Source organism: Lepeophtheirus salmonis, chromosome 3 (assembly GCF_016086655.4).
Source record: "Lepeophtheirus salmonis chromosome 3, UVic_Lsal_1.4, whole genome shotgun sequence".
Classification (NCBI taxonomy): domain Eukaryota; kingdom Metazoa; phylum Arthropoda; class Copepoda; order Siphonostomatoida; family Caligidae; genus Lepeophtheirus; species Lepeophtheirus salmonis.
The window spans coordinates 9,424,127-9,442,033 of NC_052133.2; the positions used below are offsets into that span (position 1 = coordinate 9,424,127).

At 32.0% G+C, this 17,907-nt stretch overlaps 1 protein-coding gene and 2 long non-coding RNA genes across 3 annotated transcripts; 2 read left to right on the plus strand and 1 right to left on the minus strand.

The window, feature by feature from the left end:
• Positions 1 to 4,971: 4,971 nt before the first annotated feature.
• Positions 4,972 to 6,163, minus strand: LOC121114197 (uncharacterized). The gene is made up of 2 exons (XR_005863224.2): positions 5,872 to 6,163; positions 4,972 to 5,671 (listed from the first exon to the last, which is right to left on the minus strand). It is a non-coding gene; the product is annotated as an uncharacterized lncRNA (long non-coding RNA).
• A 939-nt stretch (positions 6,164 to 7,102) lies between these two features.
• On the plus strand, positions 7,103 to 8,050 carry LOC121115425 (uncharacterized). The gene is made up of 3 exons (XR_005863490.2): positions 7,103 to 7,377; positions 7,497 to 7,734; positions 7,783 to 8,050. It is a non-coding gene; the product is annotated as an uncharacterized lncRNA (long non-coding RNA).
• Positions 8,051 to 11,164: 3,114 nt separating this feature from the next.
• On the plus strand, positions 11,165 to 13,250 carry LOC121114196 (uncharacterized). Its single transcript, XM_040708075.2, has 4 exons — positions 11,165 to 11,823; positions 11,878 to 12,249; positions 12,305 to 12,433; positions 12,489 to 13,250. Exons 1-4 carry the CDS (start codon positions 11,511 to 11,513, stop codon positions 12,548 to 12,550), a joined length of 876 nt encoding a protein of 291 aa, XP_040564009.1. The 5' UTR covers positions 11,165 to 11,510; the 3' UTR covers positions 12,551 to 13,250.
• The last annotated feature ends 4,657 nt before the right edge of the window (positions 13,251 to 17,907 follow it).

Genomic DNA, 17,907 nt, shown 5'->3' on the forward strand with positions numbered 1-17,907 from the left:
AAAATGATTTTAATGAATCCATAGCACTTTTTATTAATAATGTTTCAATTATTATTATTATTTGCAAATACATTAATATTTGTAAGACAGAACAATAAGAAAAAATGTGGTTTAAAAACGGAGCTTAAGACAGAAAAAAAAGACAACTTATCATGGACAGTTTGTTCATTAATTTGAATATGTGGCTATATATTATACACTTCAACTTTCTATTTTAAACATATTGTGTTTATAAAACTGTTCTTTTTAAAGAAATTCTTTGAGGAAGTGTCTTAAATATTGTTTAAACTATAATTACTTAGATTTTGGTGTGGATATTTACTCTATTAATAGTACAAATATGACTTTTATAAGTAATCTTCAGTGGTGTCGACAATTGGATTCGAAACTTGCGACTCGGCTGTGACTTGAATCCATATTTTGAATACTTCCGACTTGACTCGACCTCACTATCAAAGACTCACGACTTCTGTGGGACTCGAGAGCTATGAATTACTTTATGAAATCAAAAAAGCCTTAGCACCCACAATATATAATAATCATGACTTTAGATCAGCATTTCTCCAAGTGGGTCTCGGATTACATTGGGGTGCCGCCAAAAAATACGTATTTTGACATCTAATTTAAAAAATCTTACATATCGTATACAGGGGTCGACAGACACGATAGCTCGTGGTAGAGTGGTATGTATCCGGCTCGTTTGGTTATATAATGCCGTACCTTAAATACCGCATATACACAGACAATTTTGGATTCAAATATATCAACCGTCGATTTGACATTAAACACAAATATTACATGTGATTTTTAAGTAAGATATATTAAAAGACAAATTTTGCAATATTTCACTTCCTCTGTAGTTCGGTTTTTTTTTTTTTTTTTTTTAATAAAACTGACATTTCTAAGCGTGGAACACAATTAAAATTCCAGAACCAAATGATCTATTTAACATATTTCGTAAGTCAATTTGCTTCAATTTTTAAGATTGGACAAAACGGTATTGTATAGGGGTTTCCCTTCAAATCTAAGTCAATCAAATAGCTCAGTATATATAACAAATACAATGTTAATAAAATACAAGGTTATACCACGCTTTTCCGACTGATGTTTGACTTCCACCACACTTTTTAATTGTGGCGTCAGAGAGTAAAACTGTTAGCAAGAGTAGCTATATATCCCCTTTCTTGACTGTTAATGTTAGAGTACTGCTGTTATAATCTATGATATTTAAATCTGTCCGTCTTGCCCGTCAGTCGGTACTGTATGTACATTAAGGTTAATAAAAATACAAGGTTATACCATAACGGATCTAGGAAAGATCTCCTACGAAAAATTTGTATAGAGAAAGTTTGTACTGGGATTACTCGCATTGGTAAAGGTCACCTGGTGGAGGACTTCTTTTATTTAATAAAATAATAATCTCACTTATTTAAGGACTAACGTGTTCGAACCAGAGACAAAATAAGTAATACTAATAAATATATGATTAAAGAAAAATAAACAAACACGACAGTAATGTCAGTCGAATGGAAACAGTGCTATTCACATAATTATTAATTATTATTAGACTTTAGACATGATAGATTATTCATATTGGAAAGGACTCAAGATGGGACGAACAACCATAACATCAGATTAGGCACGAGCAGTAATTTACTCTTCGTTATGAGCTAGGATGTATCAGTAGAAGAGGTGGTTGGATGTGGTGAGGAAAATCACATATAGGATTCGAGGAGGCATTCAAAAGTCGGATCGTAGGAGATCACGAGAAAATTAGAGATGTAAGGGAGGAAAAATGTATAGCTCAGTACATTTGGAGGAACATAGAATTGAAATAGAGAGATGAGAACGATGTTCTTCGTATCTTCATTAATCTTCTTTCTTATTTGAAGAGTAGGAAGCAGGCTGCACTTACGTAGTCACTCAAGGGACTATAATCACCGGAGTGATATATCTAAAACAGGGAATTCATACCTCCAATGGCTCTCAAGACAAGCTATGAGACCTTATCAAGTAACTTATACACTCCTTCAACGAATTTTTGAGTTTATTTTCATAATATGATACAATTAGATTTTAATATGTAACTTCATTTGTAGTAGTAAACTTCAGTAATATTTATCAAACAATAATAATGCAACTTTATCTATTCATTCATTCCAATTCAGAATGAGAATACGGCTCCCACTTTATTAATATGTATAACTAATATTAATGTCCATTCCTTTGTCAATGTTAAATTCCATTTTAATAAATTTAAATATATATTTAAACACTACCGAAACTCTATATTCCTTTCACATTTAGTACTTACAATCTATATCTAAACTGCATAAATTAAATGGTTTATTTAATAAAAAGTCAAAGAGGTGGAATGAAATTAGTGGATAATTATAATTATATCTACAGAGTTAACAGAAAATCATTAAATTGAAAATTCTAGCAATCGTGACGTCATTGACTATGAGTGGTTACGTGTTTTGTCAAAATCTGTCTGTCTTGCCCAGCAGTCGGTACAATACATCAGATTGAAAATTCTAGCAAGCCCGATTAGATGATGGTCTAATCTTGTATTTCTATTAAGCCTGGAAAATTCTAGCAAGCTCGATCACAAGATGGTCTAACCTAAGGCATTATTCATTAAACCAAGTAGCGCATCGAGCACTGTCAGACTGAGGAAATAGTATGGTCAATATTGGTCATAATATTTTTGCAAGATGTTGCTTCTCTATGATGTCACTCATTTATTTATGGTACGTACTATGTAGTATTAATAAGTTTGAATTAGTAAAATAAGTATATAATTTATTCTTGTCTTAAATATTTTAAATTTACATATTATTATGAAACAAATTACTCCAAAATAATGGGTCATTGTTGTGTACGAGGATACAAAAAATAGAACTAAGTCAAATTTGTAAAAAAAAATTCGCTTTTTTATATTTCTCATTCCTAAAAATCCAAAAGAAGTTTCTAGAAGAAAAAATGGATATCAAATGTTTAATATTTTCCTAATTTGAAACCAGCTGACCATTCTGTATGTGAAAATCATTTTGAATCATAATTCCCCTTCCATAATTGTTCAAGCAAAAAGTATATGAATAATTAATTGAATACAAGTAAAAACAGTGCAGTACTTGACTCATTCACGAATGGAATAATTCCCCAAAATGCTTGAAAAAAATAATACCTCTAGCAGACAAAAAAAAGTAAATTTTGAGCAAAATAATTTACTTTTTGCTAATAATGACGTTAGCCTTCGATGCGCTACTTGGTTTAATGCTTAAGGTAGTTTATATTTTATGGTATTCTGGACTAGTAAAAAAAAATGAGTAGTAGCTCATTTTAATGACCATCAAGTCCTGATCATATATAAATATATTTGAATACATAAACACATTCTTTTTACACATGGAAGGGTTACATTTTAAATTCATTTTAGATAAATAAATACATATAATTAACCCTAAAAATCTGTCTCAAGTACACATTGTCAATAACGTAGCATGTCAATATCCCATTGGGATTAGTGTGACTGCAGTGCACAACATATTTTTTTATCCTTTACCGTCAAAATACATTTGATTTCACAAGGAGCATGAAGGAACAAGCAACAACATCATGGATTGTGTTCTAAATATAAAATTTCCACAAGAACTATACATAACTGACTGACTTTGATATGGAGCCTCCTCCTACTTCATACTAGCCTTTGTCCACCTTCTGTGAGTCAAAGGTTGCAGGGTTAGACACGTAAAGAGCTATAAAGAGGACATACAACGACTATGAGAATTATTATAAATATAATATTTGTATTTAGGCTATGCAGTGTCATTTTAATCATATTGTGATTTTATGCATTTATAAAAGGTGCTCCGACTGAAAAAAAATTGAGAAACGCTGCTTTAGATGACATCAAAATAAATCTAAGGACTCTATAAAAAATATTCAGGGACTTGAGACTCGATTTGTACCTGCAACATCAGGAATTTTCCACGACTGGCTATCTTCAACACTGTAATGAATAATTAATTAATAACTCAACAGATCTTTACATATAATCATTTTTTTCGATCACCTTTTTCTAACGTTTTCGCTTATCGAATTATTGTAATAAATACTCATTCATTTTGTGATTTTAACGAATATAGGTATTTCTAAATAATCATATCAATTTGAATTGTGCTTTATTTGAAACTCAATCCTAGTTATTATGACTTCTTCTCTCCACAATTATGAAACAAAGATAAAGTGAAGAAAATATATACATTCAACCCTTCATCTGTGTTATTCAAACAATCTGGCTCTACTCTATAATTTGAATCCCATTCTTTAACGAGTGAGTGTCATTCATCTCATGAGTAAAAAGTATTTACTCATCATAAGTCAGTCTTTGTTATAGCTACAAAGATGTCAACTTGTTCGCTCCATCTCCTAACCCTATGTAAACAATTAACATATAGTTAAAATTCATTTATCATTACGATATCCTACTATCATTTAGAGAACGGAGTTTTGAGCCAACTAATTGCAAACTCGATCTAACATGTTTACTTATGATCATGTAATTAAAGTAAATGCATTCCTTTTTAATTGTACAAATCTATAGAAATGATTTTTATATTGGGCCTTGGAAAGAAGCAATAACGTCATATTTGCTACCTTTAATATAAATAGTTATAAATCAATAATTAGGGCTAATATTAGATACATAATAAATAGTTTTAACAAATAATTTTGCATTTAATCCGTCTATGAATTGAACCCAAATAAATTATATTTTTTAACTAGTAATGTATTTTTATAGATAGTCACTGAGAAATCGTTTTTTTGTATATGAAGACAGGCTTCATCCTGTTAGATGAATGCAGTATATATTAACATTGTATGAGTGTCTCAAATTACGACTGCCATTCCCTGAATAAATAAATAAAACATTCATTTAATGAATAACAATTAGTACACAATGAATTATAATTAAAAGTATATTTATTTCATTGACCTAAAAATTACATAATCAACTGCTTATAAATAAACATATAACAAAATAACAAATTATGATTATAATTTCAGTGCAGTTTAAAATTAAAAATGGTTTTAATAGACAATATGAATAACAGCAATTAAGTAGAAGGAAGTGATGGCTTTCAAGGGATGAAGCTCAAAACAGTATAGACTAGCGACCTGCCAAACAAATGCAATATCCCATGCGATAAAAATATGTACAAGTTACTTCTAAATATTAATGTACATTTCTTCAAGGATGACATAAATTAGAATTAAGGCTAAAAATAAATTAGAGTCTTAATCTGTTTTCTTATCGCCTATTGTCACGCCATTTTCCCCTGGTTCTTTGGTCGGGGAGGAGGATAATGGACAGGAGGAAGGATTCAGTTTTTCATCAGTGGGAGAGGAACTGTTTTTGACACTTGCCCAAGGATTCCATATTTTAAGCATGATAGGTTGTAGGAACCTATACCAAATGTAGAGGCAGACAGGAACTACGATACAAGAGATACACACCATGTCTATTCCACTCAATGATCTTGATATCGAGCAAATCCGTTCCTTAGGAATGTACTTGACTCTGCGCAGCAACGATGAAACGAAGAATGATGGATGTTATGTAAGAAGCAAAATAGATGAAGAGCAAGAGAACGTTTAGCGAACTCTAGAGGGAGAAATATATATTATTATTATTTAATAATATACAGAGCCTGATAATATAGAGCGTTTTTCATTTGAGGTCAATATTGTTGACGTCCGCCTTTTTGAGGGCCTAAACAATCAAGTTGTATTATAATGAAAACCATTTTTTCAATAATATTAAGACAAATAGTCAAAATGGGATTAATATATAAAAGGACATACCCCCATTATCTATAAAAAAAAAGTATTTTTCTATTGACTATTAATCATGGCCGTTCTACTAGAAGGAGAAACATTAGAGACAGCTGTTGACTGCAGTCCTCAACATTTAATATTTTCCCTTCATTGATACAATGAGCTCTTATATACTACTCAGTGATTCATATTTGTTTGTTATTATTTCACTTTTATTATGTCACAAATAATAATGAGCAATGCTATGAGTTCTAATACTATCTGGAGGAGTACAAACTCTAATCACGCAACCTGTTGTGGCAGACAACATCATTTTTGATGATAAATTCCATTTGGTTAACTCATATGAATTTTGTACAATGTAAAATAATAAAAAAAATTATACCACTTGATGACGTGTCATACTTGAGCCTTATTCATATAATTGAAAGAAAGAAAAACTACGCTGAATGGCATTTACATAGACAGTAATTACTAATGCTTCTCAACAGCAAAAAAGTCACAAAATCGAAATAGTAGAATTTAATCCCCTCTTTTCAAATTTTGTCTTTGTTTTACTCTATCATCTTCAGGGCAAGTTGATACTTTATTTTTGCAAGGCAAATTACTCAGTTTAAATAATCAATTTAATTATTTTTTCAAGTTTACTTTAGAAACCTTTTAACATATGTCTACTTTGATTTTTAATTGTATATATTCAGTCAATCTATCCTTTTTTGCTCAAAAACAAATTTTTGGGATTTCAAAAATTATCCCAAATATGGAAAAGTTGCTTAAAATACCACGTGATTTTGATATTAACTTATAACTACGACAAAATTTATTATAGTATTATATTTTTTTTTAAATCATTTGAGTTTACCAAGTGGAATTTCTAAACCAAAATACAAGCATGGTAATTAATGAAATGTTTGTCACAAAAACAGGTTGCATGATTGGAGCTTGTGCTCCTCCAGATAGTATTAGAACTCATTGGAGCAATGAAGTAAAACGACTACAGTCAACAGAGTCCAGTGCTTCTCTCTAGGTCTAAAGCACTTAATGACTTACTTCTCTCTAGTGATCCTTGGAGGGTTTCCCAATGTTTCTCTTGCTGTGTACTCCTTTACTATTTTGATTTATAACTACGTACCCCTAAATTTTTAAAATTAAAAAAGCTAAATTAGATAACAAAATTCCATTCAATTTTTAAATTATAACGAAATGTTCGGGTTTTAAGCCTCAAAATTAATTGGTAATTTGTACGAAAAATAAAATATTTTAAATTCAACATAGATAACAAATATTTTAATAGTTTGAATTAAAGCATTTAATGCTTTAGTTTCAATGAGATACATGACTTTGTTTTTGATTAGGAAGCTTATTTACTCAATGATTTATTTATTAAGCAGTACATCGAACATAGCGTTCTGTTATTTTCAGATGTGAGCTGTGCTTGTTTAAAATCCCTAACGGCATTGAAAAGATAGATTTACAAATTCAAGTCGACGAAGAATGCAGCCGTACTCGTACGAGAGGTTCCACAATTATAGTGTACGGTATTTTAATTCAATGGGATAGTTTTCACATCCTGATTATACTCCTTAAATTTAACAAACTCTGTTACTGTGCTGAACATAGCTAATTTATCATTCTCGTTATTTCTTTTTCAGAGACACATTTTGGCCCAGAAAGCTTTTTAGTTTGACACGAAGTGAAGACTTGTTGCATCTGCTCCTTAGATACTTTTGTTTAACAAATTTATAGTTTCAAATATGTCAAGAATTTTTTGAACCAAATTTCAAAAAAAAAAAATTATCTCACAATGAAGAATGGTACAATACTTTTTAGTTTCTTTGCCTGACTGTTTAATACAAGTTTGACTGTATTTGAATTCTGATGCCTCTACAGGTGATGTCCTTGCTTATAATGAGTAAGAGTTGATTTTTTTATTTATAGGATATGTTTCCTGAAATGGTATTAATCCTTTGGTAAGAGAATATTTCCGTAAATACCTATGATGATAATTAATAAAGGAGAAACTGTGTTGTATCCTCAACTGATGTGTAGAAAATTGCACTCTTACCTAACCTAGAATACCTATTTCATACTCCACCATTCCATAGTCCACTGATATAGAAATGGTGTATTGCGAGACATTTCATAGAAAATAATCAATGTATACAAAGACAATAAGAAAATAAAAGCCTTTCATTTTTTCGTTCAATCTCCAAGCCTGATTGATAACATAATAATATATCAATGACTGGTGATGTAAATCGTGTGTTTTTTAGCCTACCCGCTTTATTGGAATTGGTAATCTGAAGAATGAATTTTCTTTTCCCTAGTAGTTGTCGTTATTATTTAATTCCGGAGTAATGAACATCCTTTCCTACCTAAATAGATTCCATTATATTCCAAACCTAATTGAACATCTGTGTGTACTCATAAAAGACAGAGAGTAAATTCAGGATTATTGCAGAGTTATAATTGTAAGTCCTTGTTGGACTCAGAGTAGAATTGGAGATCGACATCGGAGTAATTCCTACCAATGTCCTTGGTTATTTCTTTTCACCCCTCTTCTCTCGTCACAGCTGATTGTAGCTGATCTAATCAAACGTCATGATAGCTAAGCTGCTCTCCTCCGAAATATTCTTCAAATTGCCAGGTTTACCATGTTGATTTTCGTTTTTTTATTTTTTAACACAAATTTTCATCACTATCAATGACTATATGATAACATACACATAAAGTATTTGTAACCAGGGCTGGTGCTACGGATGGATGATTCGAATAGGAAAAAAAAAACGGGCATATCAGTTATAAGTAGGTTGTAAATCCTAAGCATTTTTAGCCTGTGATTTTTGTAGTGGAAGACAACCTGAAGAGAGTTTTTTAAAATTTATAAGGGTGTTATCATTATTATTTCATTTTTGGAGTAAGAACAACGAAGTATAAAGATTTTGAGCTGATGGAGAGTTACACGATGATTTGTTAGGGAGTTATAAGTTTAAGTCCTTGTTGAACTTAAAGTAGAATTGAAGATCGAAAACAGAGTTATTCTTGTCTATGTCCTTCCTCGATTCGGACTGAAACTTGTGATGATTTACTTAATCTTAAAGCTGCTTGCAGAAAATTAAATGAAATGTCTACACTCAGCTGCTCTCCCCTCAAATATTATTCAAATTGTTAGGACTGTCATGTTAATTTTCGACCTTTTCTTTTTTTACATAGCAAAAGTACTTAGGAAAATATACAACCCTAAGATTAACCTATTCTTTTTTTTTTTTTAATTTACGCACCCCACAATTTCGCCAATATTTACATCCCTAATTATAATACGTCAAATGTCAATGTATAACTGAAATGAGCAGCCGCAAAAACCTTCCCCTTAAATCAAATTACGTTATGGTCAATTATTCATTTTAACGTTTCGTGCTACCTTGAACTTTGACCTTGGCCTCTCAAAATTTAATGGACTCTTACTTGACAATATATAATCTTCGTAGCAAGTTTAAAATCAATCTGTTACTTTTGCTATAATCCTGGTGACTAACAAACAACCAAACCAACAGACACAAAAACGTAAACCCCCGTTCAACTTCGTTGGTGGACCTAATTAACAGAGATGTATAAAATATGTCCTTCAAAGGGGGCAGAATTTTTTAATCGCCATTCTCAACAAGGCATTTTATTTTCCAATGGATTTCTCATTATTATTTAATTCTTGATGAGGAGAGAACATCTAAGTATAAAGTAATATCTAGTGCGTGTGCTCATGAAAGAAGAAGACTAACACTGAGGATTTGTTGTGGAGTAATAAGTGTAAATTCTTGTTGGACTCGGAGTAGAATCGAGGATCGACATTGGAGTAATTTTTGCCAACGTCCTTGTTTATTTCCTTATGCCCCCTCGTCACAGTTGCTTGTAGTTTATCTAATCAAACGTCATGGGAGCTAAGCTGCTCTCCTCCTAAATATTCTTCAAATTATCAGGAACCCTATTTCATTATTTTACCAGTGTCTTATTCTAAGGCACTGATTTTCACATACCTGCAGGAGATATTATTTTAAGGATAACTATTAATTAAGTACATAATGACGCATAATTTATTACCTATTTTGAACATTTTGCTCACATCACGTTCTTTCTGCTCCTGGAATTCTGCCTTCATCAAGTAAATTTTTACGAACAACTCTTTAATTGAGGGATCCCTCTACTAAATCATCAGCGTTAACTAATAATAAACATAAGAGAGGGGAGTAATTAGACAACCAATTAATTGTTCAACAAATTTAAGAGGATTGCATTTCCTTAAGAAATCATTCGAATGATGAAATTTTATAATATGAATTATGATAAGATACTTTATAGTACTATTAATATATGCTTAATATAAGTAATATACCGGGTGGTCCATTGAAATCTGAATAATTACTAATTCAATAATTAATAAAGGTTGAGCAATTGAAATTAATCTATATTTTGCTATATTAAAGCATAAACAATTAGTTATAAAGCAAAAAAAAAAAAAAAAACTTGAGCTCTCTAGCTTACGTATAAGTCGAGAAAATGACACTTGAACGTGATCGACGAATTTCCAAGCAGTTGGGCGTCTCCAGGACCATCATCTACGCCATCAGCAAGTTCAAAACGTTAGAGAGGAAGTAAAAAAATGCCAAATTTGATTGGAGGAGTTAAAGAAAACAGCCCAGGCCAATCCCCTCAAGTTCATGAGGGCCCATGCAAGAGATCTAAGGGTTTAACACCAGACTGTTCGGAGAGGAATAAGAAAAAAAGTAGGTGAATAGAGCCTTGTGAGTGTGGAGAGGCCCCTTTTTACACCAGCAATCAAAGAACCCCATCTTATCTTTTTCAAGGCTCTTTTTGACACGTTTGGCCCCCTTACAGCCTGATGCCACCCCCCTCAACTCCACCTTTTGGGTTCATGTTGAGAGGAAGGCCTGCAGTGTCCGTCATTCAAACCCCGAGGCCCTCAAAGCAACTGTCAGGTAGCACTGGGACGCCATGATAGTATAATACATCCGCAGCGGGTACCAGGCCTTCCGCCGCCTCCTAGAAGCTATCATTGCCGCTAAGGGCGGCTACATTACTGATTAAGAGAGCTCAGACACACATCTATTTAGGGTATTATTTTTGTTGAAATTCTTTCGTACAATAATAAATTATATCTTGTTGAAGTTTAAAAATTCAAAGTGTTCAGATTTTAATGGACCACCCGGTATATGATGTAAAGTATAAAAAGAATTTGGAAGAAACTCGTCTTGATTGTTTTCGTTGTTGTAGAATCATATCATGTTGTATGCAGTAAGCGTAAGTCAGTGTGAGGCACCTTGAAGGAGCAGAGGATACATGAATTTTATTTGATAGAGAAGAGCAGCTATAAAAAGCTTTCTTAATTTAGAGAAGTATAATAATAAATATATAAGTATAAAATGTACTATGTGGACAGTTCTGTAAGTCGATGGTGTCTCCCTCTAGGAGTCAAATATAAAAGGACTCATATAATAAAATTAAAAATTTGCATCAAGACGTACATATATTCTACGAGTGATCCTTTGAATCAATTTGACATTAATTATTTAGTAAGTTTACAATAGAAATCAAACTGCTAGTGTAAAGTGTGAGTGTACGTAGTTATTGTCACGGATTTACTTCTCAATCAAATGAGTGGAAATGCCGGGGGAGGGGATTCGGATCCGCCTCCGAATTTCCAAGATATGATTCACTCTCCAAGTCCGACAACCACCTCCCAACACAGAGCCATTATTATCAATCCCTTAGAGACCAATTCCATTAGTTTGATGGACAATAGTGATAGATCTGTCACGGCTGCACATCCCAACAGTTCGGAGTTGGAGTGTGGAGACACGGTGTCCCCTCCTCCATCATATCACGATATACCCGGAACTGTACCGGCTCATCAAGGAGTTTCGCGTGGGCCACCCCCTTCCTATGAAGACGCCGTTGATCCCAATGGTACTAATAACCCCCTTCTCATGTACAAATTAACATGATCACTTATATTTCTAGCGGAGCCCCCTTCCTACGACTCTCTCTTTGGGAGAATACGTGACACACACAAGGCATCAAGAAATTTCTTCGATTTCCTCATCAAGTTTATTATCTTATTGATGGGCACGATAGGCTGTACCATCGTCTGCTCTGTCACTGTCATCCTTCCAATCTGTATGATTGTCATTGGCTCCATGTATTTGCATCAATGTCCCGCTGAGCCATACATCCCACTCTTTCTCGTAGTGGGAGGTTCTTTTTCTGTGTTTAAGTACCTCATTGGAGTTATGGCACGGGTTTGGTGTCAGGATACCGATAACTATTGCCGTAAAAAAGCTAGACATGCACAGTCGTTAATCTCGTTTTTCTTATGTGGTTGGTTCATAGGAGGTAGGACCAAACTCTTACATAAACACTCCATAAAATAAACTTCATTTTCTTTTAGGTTGTATCTGGGTTTATACGATTTATTGGCCCAACTTTGAGCCTCAATTTGAGGGTGACACAGAATATTGTCATCAGGCTGTTTATGTTTTCACCTACTGGATCATTACTACTTCTTATATATTTTTAGGTAGTTTATCATTTGCTTTACCTTAGAGATTAATTAATGATTGTATTGATTTCAGGCATATTTACTTCTTGCATTTGCTGCTCCAGTATTGCTTCTGTTATTTTAAATCGAGCTTGAAGAAGAAGGAATCTATCTACTTATTATATATTATAACGAAACAAGAACGAAGATTTTTTTATTTATTATAAAAAACGACTCATCTCGCTCAAATCGTAGGACGCATTGAGCTCAAAAAGATATTACGTGCCTTTTCTATAAATGAATTATATTTATGCATACTTAATTAATCGTTGTTACTTCATCGTTTGCTTTTAACCCCAGTTTTTCCTGTCAATGTTTTTTTCCTATGATTATAAAATAATATTTCAATTCATTTTTTAATGAAAAAGAAAGAGACAGACAATTTATGGCACGAAAATACGGTTTCCCTGATATCTCTTTAATACTTTTAAATCCAACTCTCTTTCGATAGTGTTTAAGAGTGCTCTTATTTTTTAAATCCATATTTATACAATTTTTTTTTTTTTTTTTTTTTTGGTATTTCTAGTCATTTCGCTTATGTTTTTAAATATATTACTAAATATTATATTATATTTTATATTACTTTCATTAGTATGACTATAAGGATAGAAAGGAATTTATATACAAAGGCCTTTTTTTTGAAATTATTTATGTAAGAGTCAAAATATTAAGGACTATTTGTTATTTTTTTTCGTTTTTTAACAATATTACTTAATATTTGGTATTTATCGTAAAAAGATATAAACTACTAAATCGTTAGCATTTATTTATGATTGAATAAATTCATCTACTTTTGTCTTTCTTCTCTTTTTTGAACTACGTTACACCTAAATCCAGGTTTTCCATACTGTGACTCACATTAAAGTCTATAGTTTGCATAATACTTATGTTCTATAGAGCCTTTTCACGTGACGTCAAAATTTTGATGTTGTCCATTTTGGTGGCCTAAATAGCCAAGTTTTATAGCAAAGAAATCCATTTTTTCATACATATGAAGGAAAAAAGTCAGCTTTTGGATCCTGTCAAAATGGAACCAAAAAATAGAATGTCTTAAACATTACTCTCTACAAAATTTAATCGCTCAATTACCATATTTTATTATATATATAACCTTAAAATGTATTTAAATATGTTATTACACCATTATAAATCTTATTTCGATATTGTAGATATAAATTAACTATTTTTCTTTAATTATCCTATCAAATTGTACAAATCTAACCGTTTTTAAGGATTTTCAGTAAATGCCTTAGATTATATTCAAATATCACTATTTATAATGGGAAACAAGTAGTATTCCATGCATGTGTTAAGTCTTTTTGATTCATAGAATCATTTGATGGAGTTTTATCAAGATTGATTGAAAATTTGTCAATATTATATGAGAAAAATATCAATTGTGACGTCCGTGAAAATGCTCTATAGTGGCTTATAGTCCTACACGGACACTTCGCCGCCGAAAAAATTAAATAATATATTTGATATTAGGTAGCTATGATTTTCATTCATGTTACACCAATTTGAAAAGTCAAAATATTCAATTATTTGCCACGCATTGCAATGATTAAGTGTTGATTCATTTCGTGATAAGGGTGATTAAACAACTGGCTCAAACCCCTATTAGAACAAATGTCCAATAATTAATTAAACAAATAAGTTAAAAAGAAAAAAATCTTTAAAGAAGAGAATAAGTCAATCAATGATTGAGATTCAATGGACAATGCGAATGAATCAATCGTTTATATATAATGTGTTGGTGCTCCTTTGTATTTGCTTAAGTTCTGATTAACAACAATCTATCCCGAGCTTGTCACATTCCTTATAATTATCAAGATGCGTTTTTCATTGGAGTAATAGATAATTACACAGTATTGCAATATTAATCATCGGCAAGGCGTCCTCGAACCGCTTAAGTTATTTTTACTAGATTTATTTTGTGGATTTCTTGGGGTTTTTTTTTTTGTATTGGCACGTTTTATTTTTCATAGAATCAATCAATGACGACTAAATAAAGATCCGGATTTAGAGTTTGAAAAAACTCTGATCTATATTTAACTAAAAGATAGTAAATATTATTAATTATTCTGCACATACATGGGAACAGCATTAGTGGTTATAAGTGATAAATGATTCATCAGCTATCATTCATGGACGTCATTTTTGTTTCTGAGTGGGAGTTAAACATACAATAGAAGTGATAGGAATATAATAATAAGCGTTTATGTTCAAATCATATAGCTGTAAAAAAAATGAGATTGGACGTGCGTGAAACTTTTAGTAGTTACAACTTCAACAGTTTGCGAAGTGATCATTCATTTTTTGTCGTTTCCTTAAAGTTAGTTTTTTTTAAATGTCTCCAGGTTTTCTTCTGCTTCGATAATGTCGACTCCACTACCCTGCATCTGTCGATTGAGATGATTGAGAGCATCGAAAATATCTCGAATGTAAGCCAAAATGAAAATAAACTCAGAATTTTCTAAGTAATCTGGGTGGCAATGTCCGTACTCTCACAGAAACGGGACTAACTCCACACGCATGGCAACAGAATGGATCAGAAGTACCTCAAATTTCTAGCCCATTTCCTTAAACAACTCTTTCAAAATACGTTGCTCCATAGCACTATTTCGCACGTAGTTCATACTTTCAACCACAATTTTTTGTGCCATTTTTGGAGGCAAAGTTTTGTTGTCCGAACATATATTCCAAGAAAGATTATTGTCTCTGAAGAAGCAATTTATGAATTTCTACAAATCGATTGGATTGGTTGTTGCTGGAAAAGGCTTACAAAATATAAAAAAATCTTCCTTTATCAAGTCTTCTCTCTAAAGTGTTTCTTCAATTTTGCCGGTGCTAGACTAGAATTGCTCAACTTGGCAGAGCAAATCATGCATAGAGGACAATAACTCCCATCACGTTCCTTTATACATGTGAATCCATATTGTACGTACTCCTTATTTTTTAGTAAATAAATCCTGAAAAAAAAATTACATCTTTTTTGCCATAATTTTTGTTCTCCTTACTAATTTTTTTTTTTTAGTACAACGCAAAAATTGCATGATTAGAGGGATGGGCTACTACGGACGCCTCTGATTAAAATAAAATAATGAATGATGTACAAAGACTCCAGCCACAAGTTGACTACTGAATACCTCAAATTTCCTGCAGCCAATGACGGACAAGGAGACCGTAACGTCATGAATAACACGAACTGTCTATATTTATGTGTAAAACATTTTTACAAAGCAGCTAAATATTTGTAATCTAATACGGAGAAGAAACTTTTTGAATCTCACAAACCCCGTTGTTTTTCATGTTGGTATCTCCCTGATCTGAGAGATGCAACGCTGTTGCAGGACACTAGCACTGGAAGCAGATCGCCCCAATCGACAGTCGTGTTAGTGAATATGGGAGCTTGCTGTACCCCTGAGAGTGTCGCTTGGAATCCCTGGGATTCGATCGAAGCCAGTTTAAGAACCACTACTCTAGAGGCTTCCATCAAGAAGAAGAAAAAAAAGGAAGAATTATTAGAAAGAGAAAGTTGTGATGGTAGATTTTAGTAAACGAAAACTTGACTATTTAGAGTCTGACTAAATAGTCAAGGTGTGCAAGGGATTTAGGCCTCGTACTGAGGCAATCATTAGAGCTGAGAGCTCACATATTGATTAAAAGTTGTGTTCCGCAGTATTTTTATGTGATTTTGTTAAGTAAATGTCCTCAGAAGAACTCTTGGTTAAATTTTACTTTTGAAAAATTGAAAATAATGAAATGTGTACGACTAGATAAGATTAAGCTTAGTAATCCAACAAAATGAAAAAGCTTCTCTTCTTTCAGACATGTTGAATTTTGGTCTTTTTAACATTCTGTCAGGGCATCATATTAACAATATTATAAATTAACAACTATTTATTAATTACTATACAAATAATAATTAAATGATACTTATTGGCTATTGTACATCATGAGGTAGTTATTGGCAGAGGCGGGGTGGGTATGGATTATTTGAGTTGGAAAAATAAGATGTTAGTCAGAAAATAATGTTGATTTATGTACTGACTGTTAAGAAGTTGAAGTGTCTTCCGAAAATATAAGTCATTTCATATTCGTGTGGTAAAAATGGGATTTCATTCGAAAATTTTGAGAAAAAAAAATTAACATTCCCTTCACCGAAAAACCCTCCCATTGGCTCTGAGTAGAAGGGACATGTTCTCTTCAGATTTTATGTAACACCTATTTTTACTACATTTTATAAAATAGTCTTTATGTATATCCTTAATGGGTGCCAATACTGTTGAACCTAGGAAGCTGAAACTAGATAAAAAACAAGATAAGGGGTTGAGTAATACATCAAAAAGTGACTGACGCCTCAAAGAAAAACTATAGGAATAAGGACTTTTGCAAAATTTATTCAAAATCAAAAAGTTGCAGCTTCGTTTTTCTTTAGCTGCAAAAAAAAATAAATGGATTTCAAATAGAATATTGAATTCGTAGAAAAAATAAAGTTTTAAGAAATTTGTTTGTATATAAATTACATAATTAAAAATCGATGTTTAATTGAAATACTTTCAAAAATGAACCCGTTATTGGAGATTATTTTTTCGACATTATTCTCCATACCTTTTTTGTTTTACAAGTTAAAAAAAAGAAACATGTGTTTCTATTTATATTACCAATAAATGCTATTAACTACTTTTTTTTTTGTGCAAAATTAGTGCAAAACATTTTTGCAATTTTATTCGCAAATTTTAATTTTGGGATCTTTTTTTGAAACAATAAAAAAAATCATAATAGTACATATTTATATATTTTACAAGGTCTTTTATATGCTGACACGAATGTTCAATAACAATTTCAATATAATTGAATGTTGTTGAGAATGAAGTTCACAACTCAGGAGTTATATAGTATTGACAACAGCTTGGGAAAAAAACATCTCTTCCGTGTGCCAACTCATACAGTATTTGTTCTTGTTACAGTTATTAAAACTTTCAAAAGAGCACCACAAATTATCCCCCTGGCAGTGGAGCTGGAATGTATTTGCAAGTTGTGTTAGTCCTTGTTTATTCGGTCCAGTCCAGTCTTAGGACCGGGCATTAAGACTGTCAGTACTTCGGACTGACAGTACTACAACCTCATAAAAAAAAAGAAATAAAGTTTAGTGACATCATCAAGGACCGAACTTAATGGGTTTTTAGACTGATATGCAGGACTGAACTGGACCAGGCCGAGCTGGAGGGCACTGCAGTCTTTAGTCCTAAATTTGGACTGACACAACCCTAACAGTATGTATGACGTAAAAAAAATTAATAAATAGGACATTTATCATCTTCTTGATATTTGTTTTTGACTAGGATTTTTCTTTTTTTTTTTTTCGGGGGAAGGGGGGAGGTTTTTTTTTGACTATTTTGACAACTTGTTTTTTAAATATATCCCTTTACCAAAAACTTTCTTGAAAA

Bases quoted from the DNA above. Each gene is read 5' to 3' on its own strand.
- LOC121114196 (XM_040708075.2), top strand. From the start codon at position 11,511: ATGAGTGGAAATGCCGGGGGAGGGGATTCGGATCCGCCTCCGAATTTC. The intron at 11,824-11,877 runs GTACTAATAACC...TTATATTTCTAG, and splicing joins AGACGCCGTTGATCCCAATG to CGGAGCCCCCTTCCTACGAC. The intron at 12,434-12,488 runs GTAGTTTATCAT...TATTGATTTCAG, and splicing joins TACTTCTTATATATTTTTAG to GCATATTTACTTCTTGCATT.